Here is an 18,656-nt window from a genome sequence, read left to right as displayed (position 1 = left end):
AAGCAATATGGCTGCCCCGTTTATGTTCCGAATTTTATTCAAGAACCGCAGCAACAGTAACCACACGATAATTTAAATAGATTTTTTTCATGTGCTATCTTAATAAATGCTCTCTTCCCAAGCCACCCAATGCCTTATTTTTTTAAAAAGTCTATTCCCTTAAAAACCCGGCAGAGCCAGCTGCTCTTCCTAAAAACCTTGGGATGATCTATCCTGGGATTTTTGTTTATTTCCACTAATCTGAGCTGTAATTTGTGTCACCGTGATGATGACCTGTAGAAAGTAATCCTGGAGCCATGGCTTTATTTATGAATGCTTGGTAGTGCGTCGTGGAGCGGCTCTCCAGCTGTATAATCTGCACCCAGCAGCTGTTGCTGGAAGTAAGCGCTATATGTTAGCTGTGACAAAAGAGAACATAAGGCAGAGTAATCATGCAAATGGGACTGTACTGATAGTCCCGGGGAAGATAAGAGCTGTATATACACCTTCTATTTCATCATTAAGCATCCTCAGGAGAGCAACCTGAAGCTCCCTCATTCATTCACCTAAGTGAGGCTTCTTAGTGAGCGATCTCTATCCAGCACAAGCGGAAAGGGATAAGGTGGGGTGGAGATACATGGAAGACTGTGTTTAAGAAGGTCAAAATGCAGGGTATGTAGACAATGGTAGAAGGAAAGGCTTATACAAAATATGAACAGAGGCTTATCACAATGTCCTGAAGTAGTATTGTGTTAGGTGCAGTAAGTTATGAAGGAAGGAAAGAAGAAACACGAGAGGGGAAAAAAATTGAAAAGGCATATGAATTCATGATCAAAGAAAGAATAAAGAACAGGCACGGAAAAGAGACAGCGCAGAGACACACCGAAGAGCATTCCGAAGAAGAAAGGGACAAAGAAAATGAAGATTGTGTCTGAATAAAGAGAGGGAACAGAGAAGATTGTGAGTGCTCAGGGAGTGTGAGAGATCTCGGTAGCAGAGGGAGGAGATAAGAGGAGATGTGAGGTGTGTGACTTGCTTTGAGCAGTGAGCACATGCAGTATGTGTGAGAGGAGATGGCATGAAAGGATTTGTGCTGTGAAGAGCATGCAGAATCCGGTACCTTGGACGTGGTAAGTAAACTCTGCTGCCACTCACCCTGCATGAATTAGAACTTCATCTCTCAACAGAGAGAAACACAGCGGGCCATTAAAAGGAACCGTGACTTAGAAATAGCATTATTTACGCCAAACAGCCCATGTGTATATGTATAACTCTTCTAATGTAAAGTATAGCTCACCTTACAATATCTGAAAAATTCATCAAGCCGTTAACGCAACTCCACGGTCTCCTGCCCTGCAAAGTTAACTTCAATTTTAGAAGCCAACATCTATACCTTCATGTCCAAGAAAAGGCCACTCTATGTAAACTATCTGAGGACCACATTGATCAGTCATACAACATGCTTTAAAAGCCGGTCTTTAATTTTGTTACTAAATGACGATTCTGTAAACTTCTTTGTTAACAGTTCCCTTTTTGGAAGTAGCTGATTCTTAACCAGCGATGCCTATAATCTCTGGAGGTAGTGAACAAGACTATAGTAATCTGAGTTATACGTCCAGCAGTACCCTCAATAATTTTTTTCCTATAGCTGTCCAGTCGCAGACACTTAAAGGAGTGAAGTACCAAAGGGCTAAAAGGATTTATGACCCAAATGAACTATATACAGCGAACCTAAAGCGTGAGATCATTATTAATGTGGGGGGAATGAAATATCTTATGCCATGGAGTACTCTGGATGAATTCCCCATGAGCAGACTTGGGAGGTTGAGGTATTGCAACAGCTATGAAGAGATCACCCAGATTTGTGATGACTTTGACGAGGACACCAATGAGTTCTTCTTCGATAGGAACCCATGCGCTTTCGGGATGATCGTCAGCTTCTTGGCTGCTGGAAAGTTGAGGCTATTGAGAGAGATGTGTGCCTTGTCTTTCCAGGACGAGCTGACCTACTGGGGCATCGAAGAGTCCAACCTGGAGAGATGCTGTTTAAGAAAGCTTTTTCAGAAACTTGAGGAATTGGCAGAGATAAGAAAAGAAGAGGAGGCACAGAGAAACAGGGAAACCATATTTGTCCTGGATGACAGTTCCAATGTTGGACATTTCATGAGCAAACTGAGGGATATGGTAGAAAATCCACAATCGGGAATCCCAGGGAAAGTGTTTGCTTGCCTGTCCATTTTGTTCGTGGCCACCACCGCTATAAACCTGTGTATTAGCACCATGCCAGAGCTCAGAGCTGAGGAAGATAGGGTAAGTAACTGATTTGTCTGGGTATGAATAAATCTGTACACCAGGTGATATCATACACAAAAGTATCTTAAGCACCTCATTGTCCTATATGCAAGAAACCTCTTCGACCTTTCATTTTCTACCACTGGTGCAGGAAGGTCGGTCCTCTGATGCCCCGCTCTGTAAAGCAGACATGTCTCTTTAGGCTCCTATTCATACAGCTTGGAGATGTCTCAAACTTACAGAACAATTGTTTTTATCAATTGCATCACACACTCTCTCTAGTTAGACAGCCTTCCTATAAATTGTTTACTTTCCACATTTTTTATTGTGTCTCACCTCATTCTCCTTCTTTAAAGTATACAACGTTTTCACGGTTTTGTAGTTAGCGGTTTGATTTTAACCAATGGTTCTTTTATTTTACCGTTAAAGTAAACACTGTATACTAAAGCAACAATTATCTAATACGATCGCAGTCTTCACAGGTGCGCAGGGACAAAGTAACAATCTCACTGCGATAGATCAGAGCTGATCCATTAACACCCAGTTTTGTTATTAAACACTTTCTAACACCCATAACATTAGAGATAAAATGAAAAGAGCTTTTCACGGGATCGTAATCTCACAGATTATCGCTGTAGTCAAAGAAAGGGGCACTTTGATGCTATTTCGGTTTTTAGCACCTCTAATGTGTTTGAGACGCTTCTAACACTCTGTGTTTAGCCAGAAGAGTTTTGTTACCATGTATCAATTCCACAAAGCAGGCAGAACATTATGTCCCTTATTCAGAAAGCAGGAGAGAGATGTGGGGTCTGACTGTTTGGGGTAGTTAATTGATCCTTGGTCCCCTGATGTCAAGGAGTTATCTTATTATTTCCACCTGTGGCCACTGCTTGTGACCCTCGAGTCTGTTTCGGGTCATGGATGATAAATTAGCCTCACTTCTTCACAGTAGGTATGTTAAAGAAGAGAAAAGAAGAGGAATCGTGGGGAAAAGTTAAATGAATGCCATAGAGAATAGTACTGCATTTTTAATAAAAATAGAGTAAAAAAAGATGAAAAGGGGTAATAGATACTTGGAATAGCCAGCCAGTGGAGGTAGCCAAGGCTAACACTGCAAATGACTTGAAGAATACTTGAGATGAATGTAAAGCCACACGGAAGAACAAATAAGTAATGTGAGCTCCAACTGTGGTTTAAAAATGTGCTGCTGCGGTCTTTTTAAAGTATTACATGCTTCTATGGGTTAATCAGAAAGAAACACATGACAGTGTTTTATTGGTTGGTTTGATAATGAATGGGGTAACACATTCAGCGCTGGAAGGGAGAGTACAGAGAATCTAGAGCTATGCTCACCCCTTTGGCACTGAAAAGGTTAAAGCCGGCAGAGGCTGTGAGTGAAAGCTGTCCCCCGGTGGCTGATGTGAATGAAAGGATGTTTGTTACAGGGGATGACTGGAAGCACGAGCGAGTAACACACTGCGGGATCAGGGAGCGTTTCTTTCTGTTGAAATACAAGTTCCAAGTTTGTTTAGCAAGGAGGCGATCCCATCTCTGCCTTTGCGTTAATGTAACCCTGGAACTGGAAAGGTGTGATCGGTTCAGACTTTGATACTCGGATAGACGCTGCATGCTGTACTGTCCAATTTCATCAGCCGGTGGGATGCATGTCTTTCAGCTGTTATTTGTAGGAGAGCTGAACTCTGTTAAGACTATTACTGAATAGAATTGTGTATTCCAGTTAATATGAATTGCAAATTTATGACATTTTGGCAAATTTGACAATTCGTAGAAAGCCATGAAAATGAGACCAGACCTCTCTACGAAGCTGACCAAAATGAAGCAAATTCACAAGCCTTTTTACTCATACTCTCATTCTTGTACACTCTCTCATGCTCTCTAAATGTTTCCCTACATTCCCTGCTTTCACTTCTGCATCTTGTTCTTCATCTTTTCTCTTTTATCTTCTCCACATCTCTGCGGATATAACCTGGAGCGAACTTCCGCCAAAATGGTGGTGCTTCCGGTGACGTCCTATCACCTGATACACAAGGGAACACTACTGTTTTGGCGAAAGTTCAGAAACATTGAGAAAGCGTGACAGAGAACAAGAATGAGAGTGTGAGTGAATGTGGGCACTGGGCAATGAATTTTGTTCCCAAATTAAAAATGCCCCTGATTTTCGTCCAAACTGAATGAGCAGGGAATATAATTTGTTGCCTGAAAACAAATGTGCAAAAAATGAACCAAAAGACTTGTCTAAACGGTAGTACAGTATTTAAGGGCACAGAAGAGGTACCAATCGAAGTTCTACTTACAAGACAAAAATGTCTGGGGCAATAAGGCTCATTTGCCAGTCTCCTAGACACCGGTTCAAATTTGGTAACAACAATGACCCAAAGTCATGCAACTTCCTCCAAAAATATTAAGTAATCAAACTGTGTGTCCAGCTGTGTATGGAAGTCACCTTATCGCTGTAAAATTTTATTCAATTGCATATTTCAAAAATGTAAATGAATTCTACTATTCATTTTACTACTAAAAGAATTGAGGGCGAAGGTTCAGTCTTAGGTCAATCTGATGGATGAAAACAATATTCAGGAACAAATCAACTTCCATCTTACAAATTCAAAAGGAATATTTGATGGGAATAATTTAAGAATCAGATGGCAGGAAAAAAGAACCAAAGAACAGATTTCTGATTTAGTTCCAAAGTTCCGGTTCACTGCTTGCAATAAGAAATAATGGCAACATTTAGAAACAATCCAAAAATCGCTGAATGATCCCACAAAACAGGTCCTTGAAACACTTCTCAGTCAGTCTCTCGCTTCTGAAGTGAATCCATTAGAAAGAAAACTGTGCTACATTAATGCTGAAAGGCACTATGGAAACAATCAAGTTCTTATAGAAGAGCGCTTCGCTGCCAGCGTACTATTCAGTGAGAAAACCGGGTATAAAATACCCAAATACTAACAGCCGCAAGAAGTACATTTTTCTTATTTGGTGGGTTTATTAAAAGATACATCAAACTCATCGATGTTCTCTTAAACCAAGAGAAATCACAATTATGCGCAAATTTTCTATAACAAAAGTACAGAAAACTATTTATTAAAATATACGATTGTGTTGTTGGGCCACTTTACTGGTGGAGAACCATCCGGCCAGAGCATGGCCAAGTGTAGGATAGAGGGAATGGTGTCAAACATAATGGTTATTTTTGACCAACACATTGTCAGTCCAACCACCTTCTCTCTAGTTGACCTGAAGAAGGTAATGGAGTATGACTCTCTGTAAAGAGAAGCGATCATCGGCTTCATCACTTGGTACTATGTGAAACTTAGAAGTCCAATACGCCAGCTCACGCCCCACCAAATAAAATGTCGTTCCACCTTTGGTTAGGGGCTGAAGCGCAAATAGGTCCCGGGGCCAGGTCCAAAGAGAATACTTGACCAAAGAGAAGACTTGACTCCACAGCCACCATGCTAGACGCTTGACGTGTTTAGCACACACACACACATGCTTATTCCTAAGCAGCCCCTGTGTGAACCTCTCAACAAACCGGTTAAACGTGAGGCTTCCCATCACTGCATATGAATTTGCTGTTGGAATTAACTTGTTTCAATATTAATAATGACATCAGCTGACCCAGCGGTAGGTCAGGGAACATTTCCTTTAATGAAGGCTTTTAGCATATTGAAAAACTCCTGTTTACATGCCTTGAAAGATGACTATTGCTCGGCGTAACGACTGCGTATTCCCACGCCGTACACAAACCTTATTACTTAGTAATGATACAACTTCTATGTATCTGACACCTCTCCAAATACCAATTATTGCATGCGCTACTTAGCCTCCGAATCGCAGGGTGTTATATAAGGAGCCGTTAACAGGCCCCAGATAAGATATCCATCACGACCGGGTTTATTTCTAAAGATAGAAAGACCATTTTCTGAAGTCTTCGAACAAATCTATCTCTGATGTCATTATTCATTTATGAGGTGTAGCTCACATGCTAAATGTCTGCCTACTTTCATATTAAATTCTTCCCAGTTATATAGTGCCAGAGTCAAATGCAGGACGTCTTAGACAAAAATCATTTTAATTAGATTATTTTCAGACGAACACTGCGTCAGAGCAGTTTTTATAACTTGAAAACAGCTAATAACGGGTCAGAGTGTAAAAAAATAAAAACTCAAAGCGAGTGAGAGGTTTATCTACCCATCACCTCAGAGAGCGCGTCATGTTTCTGTGGGCAAGTATGAGTAAACGTGTTGCGTGTTCGGCGCCTGCTGTACTAAGTCATTGACGAGCCAGGACGCCTTATTGCCCCCTATAAACAGCTGTCCATCAGACCAGCACAAGCAATGGATCCCGCTTTTCTATAGTACTGATTGATATGATTGAGTCTATGGTATAAGTCTGACAATCAAAGAAAGACTTTAGTGAATACTGTTATTTGCTGCACTGGGGTGACGCTCAGCGAAAAGCAGCAACCTTATTATAACTAGGCGTCTGCGATCTCTGCCGCACTCCAGGCTGCCGGGGCTGGCCGCGGCAGATGGGATCCCAGAGGTTGCCCGTCGCTGATAAAGTATTTTCCACTTCCAGTTTGTGTAAAACAACTGAACCAGAAGCAACGCATTCGTTCCCCGTCCTCGCGTTGTATGCGGCAATGGCGTTATGGCAGGACGAGGCAGCAATACTAAACGGCGAGAGGGTATTATCGCTCCGTGCTCGGCAGAGCCAGACTGGGGCTTTCCGTGACGCTCACCCATTCCCGCGCCGCTGACGGATGGCTAGCTATCGGTGCTAAGCCTGTTCTTCCATGTCTTCCATTTAAAAGGTGTCCCGGTTACAAGATAAAAAGAAGATCTGGGAAAAAAAGGCAGGAGTTGTAGCGCATCATTGATGAGGCCTAAATAACCACAGTGTTACAAAACGGAATAACGTTGGGGTGCAAACGACGAGCCCGTCCCCCATCACGCTCCCCGTAGGGCCATCGGCCATGTTCTTCAATCGTTATGGAATGATACCAAGGCATGCGAGGGGCTCGTTTAATCACATATTATCTGTCTAGAAGGCAGCGCACTCAATAATGTGCCGTTCCCATCTATCTATCTTGAATACCTATGGAATCTGCTGTTTTCTTGTAGCTGAAGGTCCAAGTTTCGTATACACGCTCCTAGACTGGTTGACTATGGAGGAAAATATCCAGTTCAAGTGAGGTTTTACTAATACCGGGGCAAAAATGAAGGCTACAGAGGTAGAAAATAGAATGTTGGAAGAGGTTTTAATAAGGTTACCAAAGATTCAGATGTGGTCCTTTGTCCATTATTGGCGATGTGAAGCCTCGCAGATATACGTAGCTTACTTGCAAGTTCTCATAAAGACATCACAGAGGACAGTCGTCTCTTACAGAAGCCCAAATAATGATGTATAGGGCATCTCATCATCTCGGAACACCCCGCATTGATCTGACGCTAATGCCGGGGTCACAATGATGAAGTAAAAGGTAAAGAGAGAAGAAAACTGTATCTTCATAAAGATCTGTAAAGCAAAACAGCCGACCGGTGCGCTCGTATATGTAAAAAGCCTTGGATAAGCTGTCTTTTCAGCGCATGGGGACTCATTTTCCTTCGCACTCGATCTCAAGACCCACAGCGGGAAATAAAGGGTGTTGATGATAAATATCCCCTTAAATGATATATTGTACAATTGGAAATATTTCACGCTGCGGACACATTTCCGAGCGTTTGGGAATGCACGGAATCAGCTTGTGACGCTTCTATTACAGATATAATTTCTGTGAAACGGATCTCGTACTCGTACACTTTCCTGTCCTGTGCAAATTCCATTTAGTTTCTTTCTACAGAGGAAGCGCGCAGAACGCGGAGGGCATCGCATTATTATATAGCTATATTATACGCTATACGCTATTATTGTACGGAGATGGAGCCTCGTTGTGTACATAATATTCTGTTTTGACATTCATGGCCTTACAAGGAAGCAATTTCCAGCACGCATGATATTACTATGTTTTTTAAAAAGCTATTTGAAAGCTCCATGCGAAAGAGGATCACGGGGGGGGGGGTGGCGGTTGGATTATTTCCGTAGGCAGTAAACCCCCTATTTTATCACATCAGCCGGGCGGCGCGATTGAAACTTCCCACCCCACCATCAATTGCGGCATTCAGGGGCTCAGTCAGGGCTCTTTCATCGGAGAGGAAATCGTTTTAATGACATAACATTACATGTAACGTGAATGAACGTTAGCGCCAGGGTCCCGGTCTGTAATCAACGTGCGGTTCCAGCACCTTACTGTACTGCGCCGTTCATCACTGATATACCTTTCTCATTCATACCACAGCGAAGGGTTAAACTATGCTGTTAGACTTTTAATAGGGATATACAATGTATACCGCGTAGCTGCAATATTTTTTGGCTTATTAGCTGAATTTTGCATCAATCTCCGCCGTATTTCACGCGTTCGGATGTCTTTTCCCACCGCCCAGGGCCCATCGTTTTCTTTTCTTGCAGACTTCAATGGGGAAATTACAAGAATCATTTGGTCTGTTCCAAAGAGCTTGCACTTTGTCAATATAGGACCTTAATCAAAGTTTGTCCCGTTGGAGTTAACGCAGTTCCGATTTCTTGGGACTGTTATGGCATCCACGTGGCACGGCAGGTACTGTTTCCCAACCGTATACATTGTTAAAAAAAAAGGAACATTTGATCTCTCGCTGATCCTGCTCCATCCACTGGCTTTCCGAGTCACAGACCGGACATTCCGAGCTGCGTTTGTCTCCCTCCTGTTATCATTACGGGCCAAATGCTATTAGCTAATCCATTAAGTGAGTTAATTAATAGCACCGGCTATTACTCAGCGTGAGTTTATGCTCAGGGAATCATTAAAATGATTTCCGCCTCCCGTGGCATAAATCCTGATCAGATCTGTTCATCTTCCGCCCAAACAAATTTGTTACCGATACTGTCATTTCTTAATTAAAATGAATCATTTTAATGGAAACAAAATGTTGTTACAACTGCCAGCCACGGAAGATCAACTGTTGCTGGGATTAAAACAAACTCCTTGTCACATCTTTGTATTCTTTTGACGAAGCTATCACTTTGTAGCAGGAAACTTAAACAATCTTTATTTGCTGCTTAAAAAAAAATAATTGAAATATGTATTTTAGATTTGCTTTCTCGCACTTCTCTAAGGTTCTCAAACTCCAGACCTTCCGAGCGGTGCCGGTGACCTGGAACTCTGCGCCCGACCACGAGAGGGTCTCTAGCACTAGCCAAGCCGTTTTTCGAGACATCTGCCGGGTCGTATATTTAAAACCCATGGATTCTACGTTGTGCAGAACAGTCTTTAACCCCTTAAGGACAATGGGCGGTCCCTAAACCCATTGCAAACAATGCATTTGGAGCCTGTACGGGCTTTGTCATTAAGGGGTTAAAAACGAGAGACCCATCAGTATGAATTCAATTCATTCAATGTATGAAATCTATTCTAAGATCTCAGAAGAGATGGCTTTGTGAATCCACAGGGCTCCAGCTACTTGCAGCACGGGGGATATCTTCACTTGGACTACGCTTTAAAATTGTACATCTACATAATCGTATAAAGATTAATTGGCAAAGATAATGAGATTTCCCTTTTTTTTTACATTTATTTTTTTTGTAATAGTTAAATGATTAATAGTTAAATGCTGTATGGTAAAGATGATTCAGGAAAGTAGTTTTTCCACGAGACATGCGCCTTAAGGCTCTGTCTACTGTTACTCGCGACCCGAGAGAGGGCGAGCCGTCTTCTAGAGTTCTCGTCATTAGAAATTAATATGTATTGTATCGTCTTTCCAGAAGCAGATACATCCCCGCTGCTCTGTTCTTGGAAAGAGGAGCGCGGTATTAGCTGCTCTCGTTATTAACAGACCCCCTTTTTTTTCCTTATTCAAAGGGAAACTCATAAATATTTCAATTTCTTTTGCTTCTTCCTAACTAAAGTTTCATCTGAGGAGCGTTTGCAGCAGACGGTAAGAAGGATGGATTTAATTGGATGAAGTTCAGCATTTCTGATAAACGCATTATGCTCGAGTTCAGAAGCCCACATACATGTAAGAATCTGGTTTGATGATGTCATAGAAGCAGGGCCGGCCCAAGGCAAAATGCCGCCTGGGGCGAATTTTAAAATGCCCCCCCCTTGTCTACCCTTCCTCTCCCTCCGTCCCTGCCGCCCCCCCCATTATCTACCTTTCCTCCCCCTCCTTATTATCTAACCTTACCCCCCCCCCCCTTGTACTTACCTTTCAGCAGTCCTGCGGCGAGTCTCCCTGTTCGGTCTCGGTGCCGGCTTGTAAGGCTGAGCGCCGGAAATGAGCGCCGGCGCTCAGCATTACAAGCCGGCACCGAGACCGAACAGGGAGACTCGCCGCAGAGGAGAGAGAGAGGCGCCCCTTTCTCTGTCTTTCGATTAAAAAAAAAAAGGGGCTTGGGGCGGCAAAGTGCTGCCCCTTCAAAAGTGCCGTCTGGAGCGGTTGCCCCACTCGGCTCCATTGTCGGGCCGGCCCTGCATAGAAGTAACAGCAAACCTCAAACCACTTCCTCTATATTTATACATTTGATGCTAACACAAATGGTACAATGTGCAATATTGTATATTTTGGTGCTGAAAAGGTACTTGGTGGAGCTTTTATCATAGGCAGAAATTTGAAAGCCTTGGTTAAAATAACCCATATTATAAAGCAACTTATGCTAGACATGAAAAAAAACATTAGCCACCTATAACAAAACTGACTCCTAAAGCAAACAACTATCGTAAAACATTTATAAATAAAAGAGAACGTTTCCTCTAAAGTAATGAAGCAGCCACATGGCCAAATGATCAGATAAGCTACTTAATATCCATTTTATCGGACCCCAGAGGTGCCGCAACCAATTACCTACAAATATTAAAAATGTTAGAGGTGTCGTCCAAGGTCGCCCTCTAGAAAAGTTATTAATAGTCTGTATAGGTCATAATGATGCTCTTTCACAGGGGGCATCGTGTTGCATGAACATCTGGCAATGTGTTTTTTGGGATGACCTCCAACCAAGAATGGAGACTGGTCCATGTGGGCATCATTTGTGTAAAAGCAGTAGGCATAGGGAAAGAGAGGGCTCATACTGCTGATACACTGTATCATTTTATAGACAAGGTTATGACTGTGGGATCGCACTGATCACGTCTGTCCCGGGCAAACAGTGACATAAGCGACATAGACACAGTCTCTCGAGCTAACAATACAAACATCACACATGATAGCAGCCAGCTTCAGAAGAGACAGGACCATGTCATCTGACAACAGGTATGACAGCCGGGTAATCAAGGGTGAATACGGAACCCGCACTCAGCAATAATACAACTACTTCAGAACCCCTTTACTACACCTGCAGCCTACCTTATGAGTTCAGTTCTTAGAGTATATCGACGTCATGACTCCTTCGACCGGGTGGTCTTCAGATCCTGCAGCGCTGGATCTGCCTGAGAAACAACACAGACCAAATAAGTCTACAAATATTGCCAGTAATTATTTATTTTTATATATATATATATATATATATATATATATATATATATATATAAAATAATGAATCACATATAAGCATGGTTGACTGCTCCTCATTAAATGTTTCTTTGGATTTCGGAACTAAAATACCTTTTGAACCAAAAACCCCAAATTACATGTACTGAAAAACAAATCTCGTAAGCCGTTTCACAAAAACATGTTAATACGCACGGGAGACGAGTCCACTTTAAAAGTAAAATACATATTCTGACTTTATGAAAGGGAAAATCGGCATACCGCTGGATTGACAGTGCTCATGTTTAGGATCGCTGCGTACGGATAAACCCCTGAAGCCCTGACAGGTTAATTGGTGGCATTTCTGACTTGGCACTTGTTATTTCAGTAAAGTGTGTGTGATAACTGCCTAAACCCCATAGTTACACTGTCAATTTTCTGCGCTCCTGCTATCCCATTCATGTTAGCAGCCTGAGTTCCACTGAGCAAGATAATTATATCCTGAACCAACCATTCAAAATAATCTCTCTCACCTCTCCCCATAACAACTTTAGAACGGTTGCCTGTTCCTTTTCATGTAATCATATCAAAGCCTGGGAATGTATTCATTCGTCACGAACAAAAGCCATAGATGGAACTTTTTACTTCCATGGCGTGTAGAGGAAAATGCGTAGGTGATAACTTTGGTTTGGCCAACGAAGAAGAAAAAGATTCATAAAGTCACAAGCGTTTGGGACCTTGTTTGTGTCTTCTTCAGATGAAAGGAAAGAGGTATTGGGTTGATAATTGATTGCATGGAGTTGGGGTAGAAGATGGCAGGCTTTAGATCTGAAGAGGTGTAGTTGAGGACAATCGCTTGGAGGGACGATGCTACATGGGGTAATGGTGGGAAGAGGGGAGGTTACGTGGGGTAATGGTCTGGAGGGACGATGCTACATGGGGTAATGGTGGGAAGAGGGGAGGTTATGTGGGGTAATGGTCTGGAGGGACGATGCAACATGGGGTAATGGTGGGCAGAGGGGAGGTTGTGTGGGGTAATGGTCTGGAGGGACGATGATACATGGGGTAATGGTGGGCAGAGGGGAGGTAATGTGGGGTAATGGTCTGGAGGGATGATGCTACATGGGGTAATGGTGGGCAGAGGGGAGGTTAAGTGGGGTAATGGTCTGGAGGGACGATGCTACATGGGGTAATGGTGGGAAGAGGGGAGGTTATGTGGGGTAATGGTCTGGAGGGACGATGCTACATGAGGTAATGGTGGGCAGAGGGGAGGTTATGTGGGGTAATGGTCTGGAGGGAGGATGTCACATGGGGTAATGGTGGGCAGAGGGGAGGTTATGTGGGGTAATGGTCTGGAGGGAGGATGTTACATGGGGTAATGGTGAGCAGAGGGGAGGTTATGTGGGGTAATGGTCTGGAGGGACGATGTTACATGGGGTAATGGTGAGCAGAGGGGAGGTTATGTGGGGTAATGGTCTGGAGGGACGATGTTACATGGGGTAATGGTGGGCAGAGGGGAGGTTATGTGGGGTAATGGTCTGGAGGGAGGATGTTACATGGGGTAATGGTGGGCAGAGGGGAGGTTATGTGGGGTAATGGTCTGGAGGGAGGATGTTACATGGGGTAATGGTGGGCAGAGGGGAGGTTATGTGGGGTAATGGTCTGGGGGGAGGATGCTACATGGGGTAATGGTGGGCAGAGGGGAGGTTATGTGGGGTAATGGTCTGGAGGGATGATGCTACATGGGGTAATGGTGTAGATGTGGACCATTAACTTGGTATTAGTTTTATTTTCTTTTTACTGTGTTATTAATAAAAATGTGGGACCTGATAACCCATTAATGATAAAATGAAGCAATTTTCAGCTATAATATAACAAGCCACTACTTACTTTTTTTTTTTTTTTTTTTAACATGGAGATATTCTACCTGAAAGCGACATTTTTAAGATGAAGTATCCCAGCTTGTGGATTTCTTATTCTGCGCTTCCAAAAATAGCCCCAGGACTCCAGCATCATCATCATTAAGTTCCTTGTCTCCATCTCCAAGACAAGTGACATTTTACCTACTCTATAAAACACGGGTCCCATTTTAATTCAGTTTTTGCCGTCCCTGATATTCGGATCCCATTTTCCATGCTCGCTTGATCAGAATTAAAGTGGAATATGTCACTTATCTTTGATGAAGAACCAGAGAGCAACCTAATGGATTTTCGTTTTCATTTTTCTATGGCTGCCATTGGAACAAAAATGGCAAAGCATAAAACAATAGGATGGAAATTTTCTGTAGCCTCACTTGTTAAAGGTGCTGTTCCACGGTTAATTGAGTACTCCAGGCTATAAGCAGATCTGTCATTTTCTTTTTTAGGCACACGGTGAATGCAAAGTAGTCTGCTTATAGTACGGAGTTTCGTGTAGTGTATAAACGGCTAGTCTGGCTTAACTAAACGATTTAAATATTTAACAATTCTCTAAAAGAACATGCATGTGGCATTCATTTCTAGTCCACAATGGGGCTTTGAATGACTTGACCCTTCACATTTAAAGGAACACTTGAAGTCATTGTGAACTTGATAGCAAAGAAGGATCTTCTGGTTAGAGGAAAGCAAGATTCTTAAATGAATATTTCATCATAATCTCTTTTTGTCTCAACAGGGTGAATGTTCCCAGAAATGTTACAGTATCTTCATCATTGAGACTGTTTGTGTGGCTTGGTTCTCTTTGGAGTTCTTTCTACGGTTTGTTCAAGCGAAAAGCAAATGCCAGTTCTTCAAGGGACCCTTGAATATTATTGATGTCTTGGCCATCTTACCATATTACGTCTCGCTCGTGGTAGAGGATGAGAAAATGACTTTTGACAAGCCTGGCGGTAACTCGTACCTGGAGAAGATCGGGTTGGTGCTCAGGGTTTTACGTGCCTTGAGGATACTGTACGTTATGCGACTTGCAAGGCACTCGCTTGGACTGCAGACCCTGGGGCTGACGGTTCGGAGGTGCACCAGGGAATTCGGCCTGCTCCTGCTCTTCTTGTGCGTGGCTGTAACCCTGTTTGCTCCGCTCGTCCACTTAGCCGAAAACGAAATGGGAAGAGGCCAAGAATTCACTAGTGTGCCCGCTTCTTACTGGTGGGCTATAATCTCCATGACAACGGTGGGGTATGGGGATATGGTCCCTCGGAGCATCCCGGGGCAGGTGGTAGCTCTGAGCAGCATCCTAAGTGGCATTTTAATTATGGCTTTTCCTGCAACATCAATTTTCCATACCTTCTCTCGCTGTTACGCAGAACTGAAGAGAGATCAAGAGAGGTTACAGAGCCGTCTGATGAGGTTAAGAGACGCAAATCAATCGGGTGAAAGCGATTCCTTCAATGACACGGACAGTCTGGTCTCAGAAGACACATACAAGTATTTTTACACCGGAAAATAGACGCTTATGGAAAAATGGAGTTTCTGTTTGAAGAGCATTGTGTGCAGGAGCGCCAATAACATGGAAACTTTGTATCTTCCAGAGGACGTTTGAATTTGTAGCGCTTCTAAATAATGCTGTAAAAAAACGTATCCAGGAATAAGACTGGTGTGCTTTGTCCAGTAAAGCAGGAGGTCAGAAACCTGGTCTTCAGTAAAAGTGCTCGACGAAAAAGAGAATAAGGAGAATAAAGCTCTAGGATCTGTGACACGTCTATATCTACCAGCCTGTTATTCGAGGATTTGTGCATTATTGACATAAGGTTTCTAGTTATATGATCTGGATTTATCACACTTTGGAGAAACAAAGTTAACAATTTAAAAAAAAACCTGAAATAAAAAAAATATATATTTATGCTCCTTGTCTGATCATTTTATCATCTTATGGTGCTGGATGCAAATAAATGGAAAGAACCAAAGTAGGTTGATGTCTAAGGGCTCCTTGGACCCTGGGGTGTAAGAAGAATGAAACGCATAGTGTTTGAGAGATCTGGCCCCCCAACCAAGGCTTTGGTATTTTGATTAAATATTAGTACGGTGGGTAGGGGGGGGCCCAAAAACCATAGTACATCTACAATACACAAATGGCTTGTCCTCAAGGGAAATCTGACACTGCGATTCAAGCTGCGATATTTCATTGCGACTCTGCAGTTTTTGCTACTGTAGCTGATTATTATTGAATTAAAATGTGTTTAATGTCTTTACTTACCACTGCAATGAGCCATGCACATTTAGTAACTGGCATCGCTTCAATTAAAAAAAGATGACAAATATCCCAATTTTTGGGTTTTAAAGGAACGAAGTACGATTTTTATGAGCGCCCCACAATATTTCTTTTAATTAGTAATGAATGAGCGTTTCGGTGGAACTCTCAACAGAGATTGGAAATAAAAACTGTATTTCTTCCTTTTTTTTAAATTAATGAATATTAAGTTCCATAATCGTCTGTGCTTTAATCAACCGAGTGGAAATAGATAAGCATGGGTCCGTTACCAATTTTCTCATTAGCAATTTTGCTTCAAATAAAAAGATCCTTTTTTTTTTCTTTTAATGTTGAAATATCTATTCAGAAAATCAGGCCATAGAAGAAAAGTTTTCGGCCCTGGAGACGTTTCAATCCATCAGACAAACTTATCTTATAAGAGGGATAATGACTCTTACATGTTATCTTTGAATGCGTTTTGATACGATTCCTTTCCACAGCGGAACTGCTGCATGGATCGCGTTCTATACAAGCAATAGAACATGCGTACTAAAAAACGGTGATATCGAATACAATAGATGCCTTCAAGCGGGTCTGGGTACTATTTTTTTCTAGAAAAGCAGGACATAAATAATAGAATAAACTTTGATATTTTAGAGCTTCTTGATCTAGCGAGAAATCTGATTGTCTTTTGGAGTCAAGAAGGAATTTTTAGTCTTCTTTTGGATCAAAAGCAGGAAGGATAGGTAGAAGGGTAGAACTCGATGGACTTAGGTCTTTCTTCAACCTAAAATGGCTATGTTACTAAGTGTTTACCGAGGTGGCTGTAGCTCAGATCCACTCCGTGGAAGGGTTTTATTATTAATGTTCCGTCCTGCTTGTTTTTGGATATTCGGGGCTGGGTTCCCCGATGGAATATTATGCCGGTGATATGGGCAGCAGGTACTTGCATTTCTATTGAAGTTGCATAATGAATGGCTTGTTGATAAGCAAGTAATAGATGTGTAGAAAAAAAACAAACAAATGCGATTTCAAGTTATCTGTTTTTGATGGGAATAAAGTGATGTATGTCACCTATGTCACACGGGAATACTATGAAAAACGAGCAGACTGGGTCAGAAATAAATTAAGAGTCCACTAATACTATTAATAAATCTATTCTCCTAGCCCTGTTTTGCCAGAAAAGCTTTCATAAGAGTGATGCGATGAAAAATCTGCGCTCTAAATAATGCATACACACACGTATATTTTATCCAGAATGTACAGTAAATCTGTATGTATTCACATCAGCGAGAAGTAATGCATGATAACGCCGGCTGCCCATAAAACACGCAAATGAATTCATTTGTTCTGTCGTCATAAAGCAGTCTAAAGCCAGGAAGTTTTATGCTGCCTCCTGATCTGGGGATCTGAAACATTAATTTACTACATCGGCGTGAGACAGAGAGCCGTTTAAATAAACATGGCATTGCAAAGCATGTCTGATTATTAAGAAGCTGCTCGCTTCTCTTTCTCAATGCTGTTATTCATTGAGAACATAACAAGCAATATATAACAGGTGAAGAGGGCCCTGCTCAAACAAATTTACAATTACAGGATGCTTTTAGAAATAATGAACCATTTTTGGTCAAAGTCTACAGAAAATGATAAAAAAAAAGCCACATAAAACCCAATAATGACTCAATCACAGCACAATTATCATAGTCTTATTTTTTAGCATTTATATAATATTTATAAATATGATGTTGAGGTTAACGCAAAAGTTCTTAAAAAAAAAAAAACATACAAACAATTACGGCTTAACTGCAAAAACTGCTGAAATCCGAACTCTCGCAACTCGTGTAAAAAGGCCTCGGCTGCAATGAAAGGGTTAAACGGGGTTATATCATTACACACGGAGACTATATACAAATATCCATCAGTCTAAAACACTGCGGAAGCACTCCGAGTAATGGTTTTCTTTTAATTGGCTAATGAGTTATCTTATTAAGATGGATAGAATGCAGTCTGTAATGGAACGTGTCTGAACGGCATGCAAATCACTGATCAATAATTGAACCGGCAGATGTCAGTTTTATGTTACAGACACAGTGACGTGGAATGGTTTCCCCGCTTTAGGAGAGCTTACAATCATCTGGCGGTGCGGCAACAGCAATCAAAAAAAAGGAAAATGTAAAATGCTTTAAATCCCTTATATGTGGCATTTAATCATCTGATCCAACAAGAAGACGCCGATCACAAATTAACCAAAAGCAGGTAGACCAATAGACAATGATTACCGTGACCACGCAACGCATAACGGGACATACAGACTACCTACTAACCCAATGTACGATCACAATATGATGGACTGATGTACATTCATTGCTAGGGACTACACAGCGATGGCGAGATGTTTGGCCCTATGATAACCCGGAGCGTAGACGTTCTAGAATATAAACCACAGACAGAATCTCAGGTCGGTGTAAAATCACCCCGCTGAGCCGCTGTGAAGCTTGATGGAGAGTGACATCTCACACCATCGCTGTCCACGCGCGTAGAAACCAACCGAAGGTGGTTTGTTCATTGCTGTAAAGGTATTTCGACTCTTATTAGTTCCATCATAAAGGATCTTTAGAACGGAGACTGAGCTGCCGCAGCCACTCATGAGATCAGCAG

At 42.0% G+C, this 18,656-nt stretch overlaps 1 protein-coding gene across 1 annotated transcript; it reads left to right on the top strand.

Moving 5' to 3' along the window:
- The first annotated feature begins 1,539 nt into the window (after positions 1-1,539).
- KCNG4 (potassium voltage-gated channel modifier subfamily G member 4) lies at positions 1,540-15,655 on the top strand. The gene is made up of 2 exons (XM_053449351.1): positions 1,540-2,289; positions 14,487-15,655. The coding sequence occupies exons 1-2, from the start codon at positions 1,540-1,542 to the stop codon at positions 15,255-15,257; spliced, it is 1,521 nt and encodes a 506-aa protein (XP_053305326.1). The 3' UTR covers positions 15,258-15,655.
- The last annotated feature ends 3,001 nt before the right edge of the window (positions 15,656-18,656 follow it).

The sequence above is a fragment of the Spea bombifrons genome, chromosome 10 (assembly GCF_027358695.1).
Source record: "Spea bombifrons isolate aSpeBom1 chromosome 10, aSpeBom1.2.pri, whole genome shotgun sequence".
Classification (NCBI taxonomy): domain Eukaryota; kingdom Metazoa; phylum Chordata; class Amphibia; order Anura; family Pelobatidae; genus Spea; species Spea bombifrons.
The sequence above is the reverse complement of the archived record's forward strand: the minus strand, read 5'-3'. Positions and strand labels throughout refer to the sequence as shown.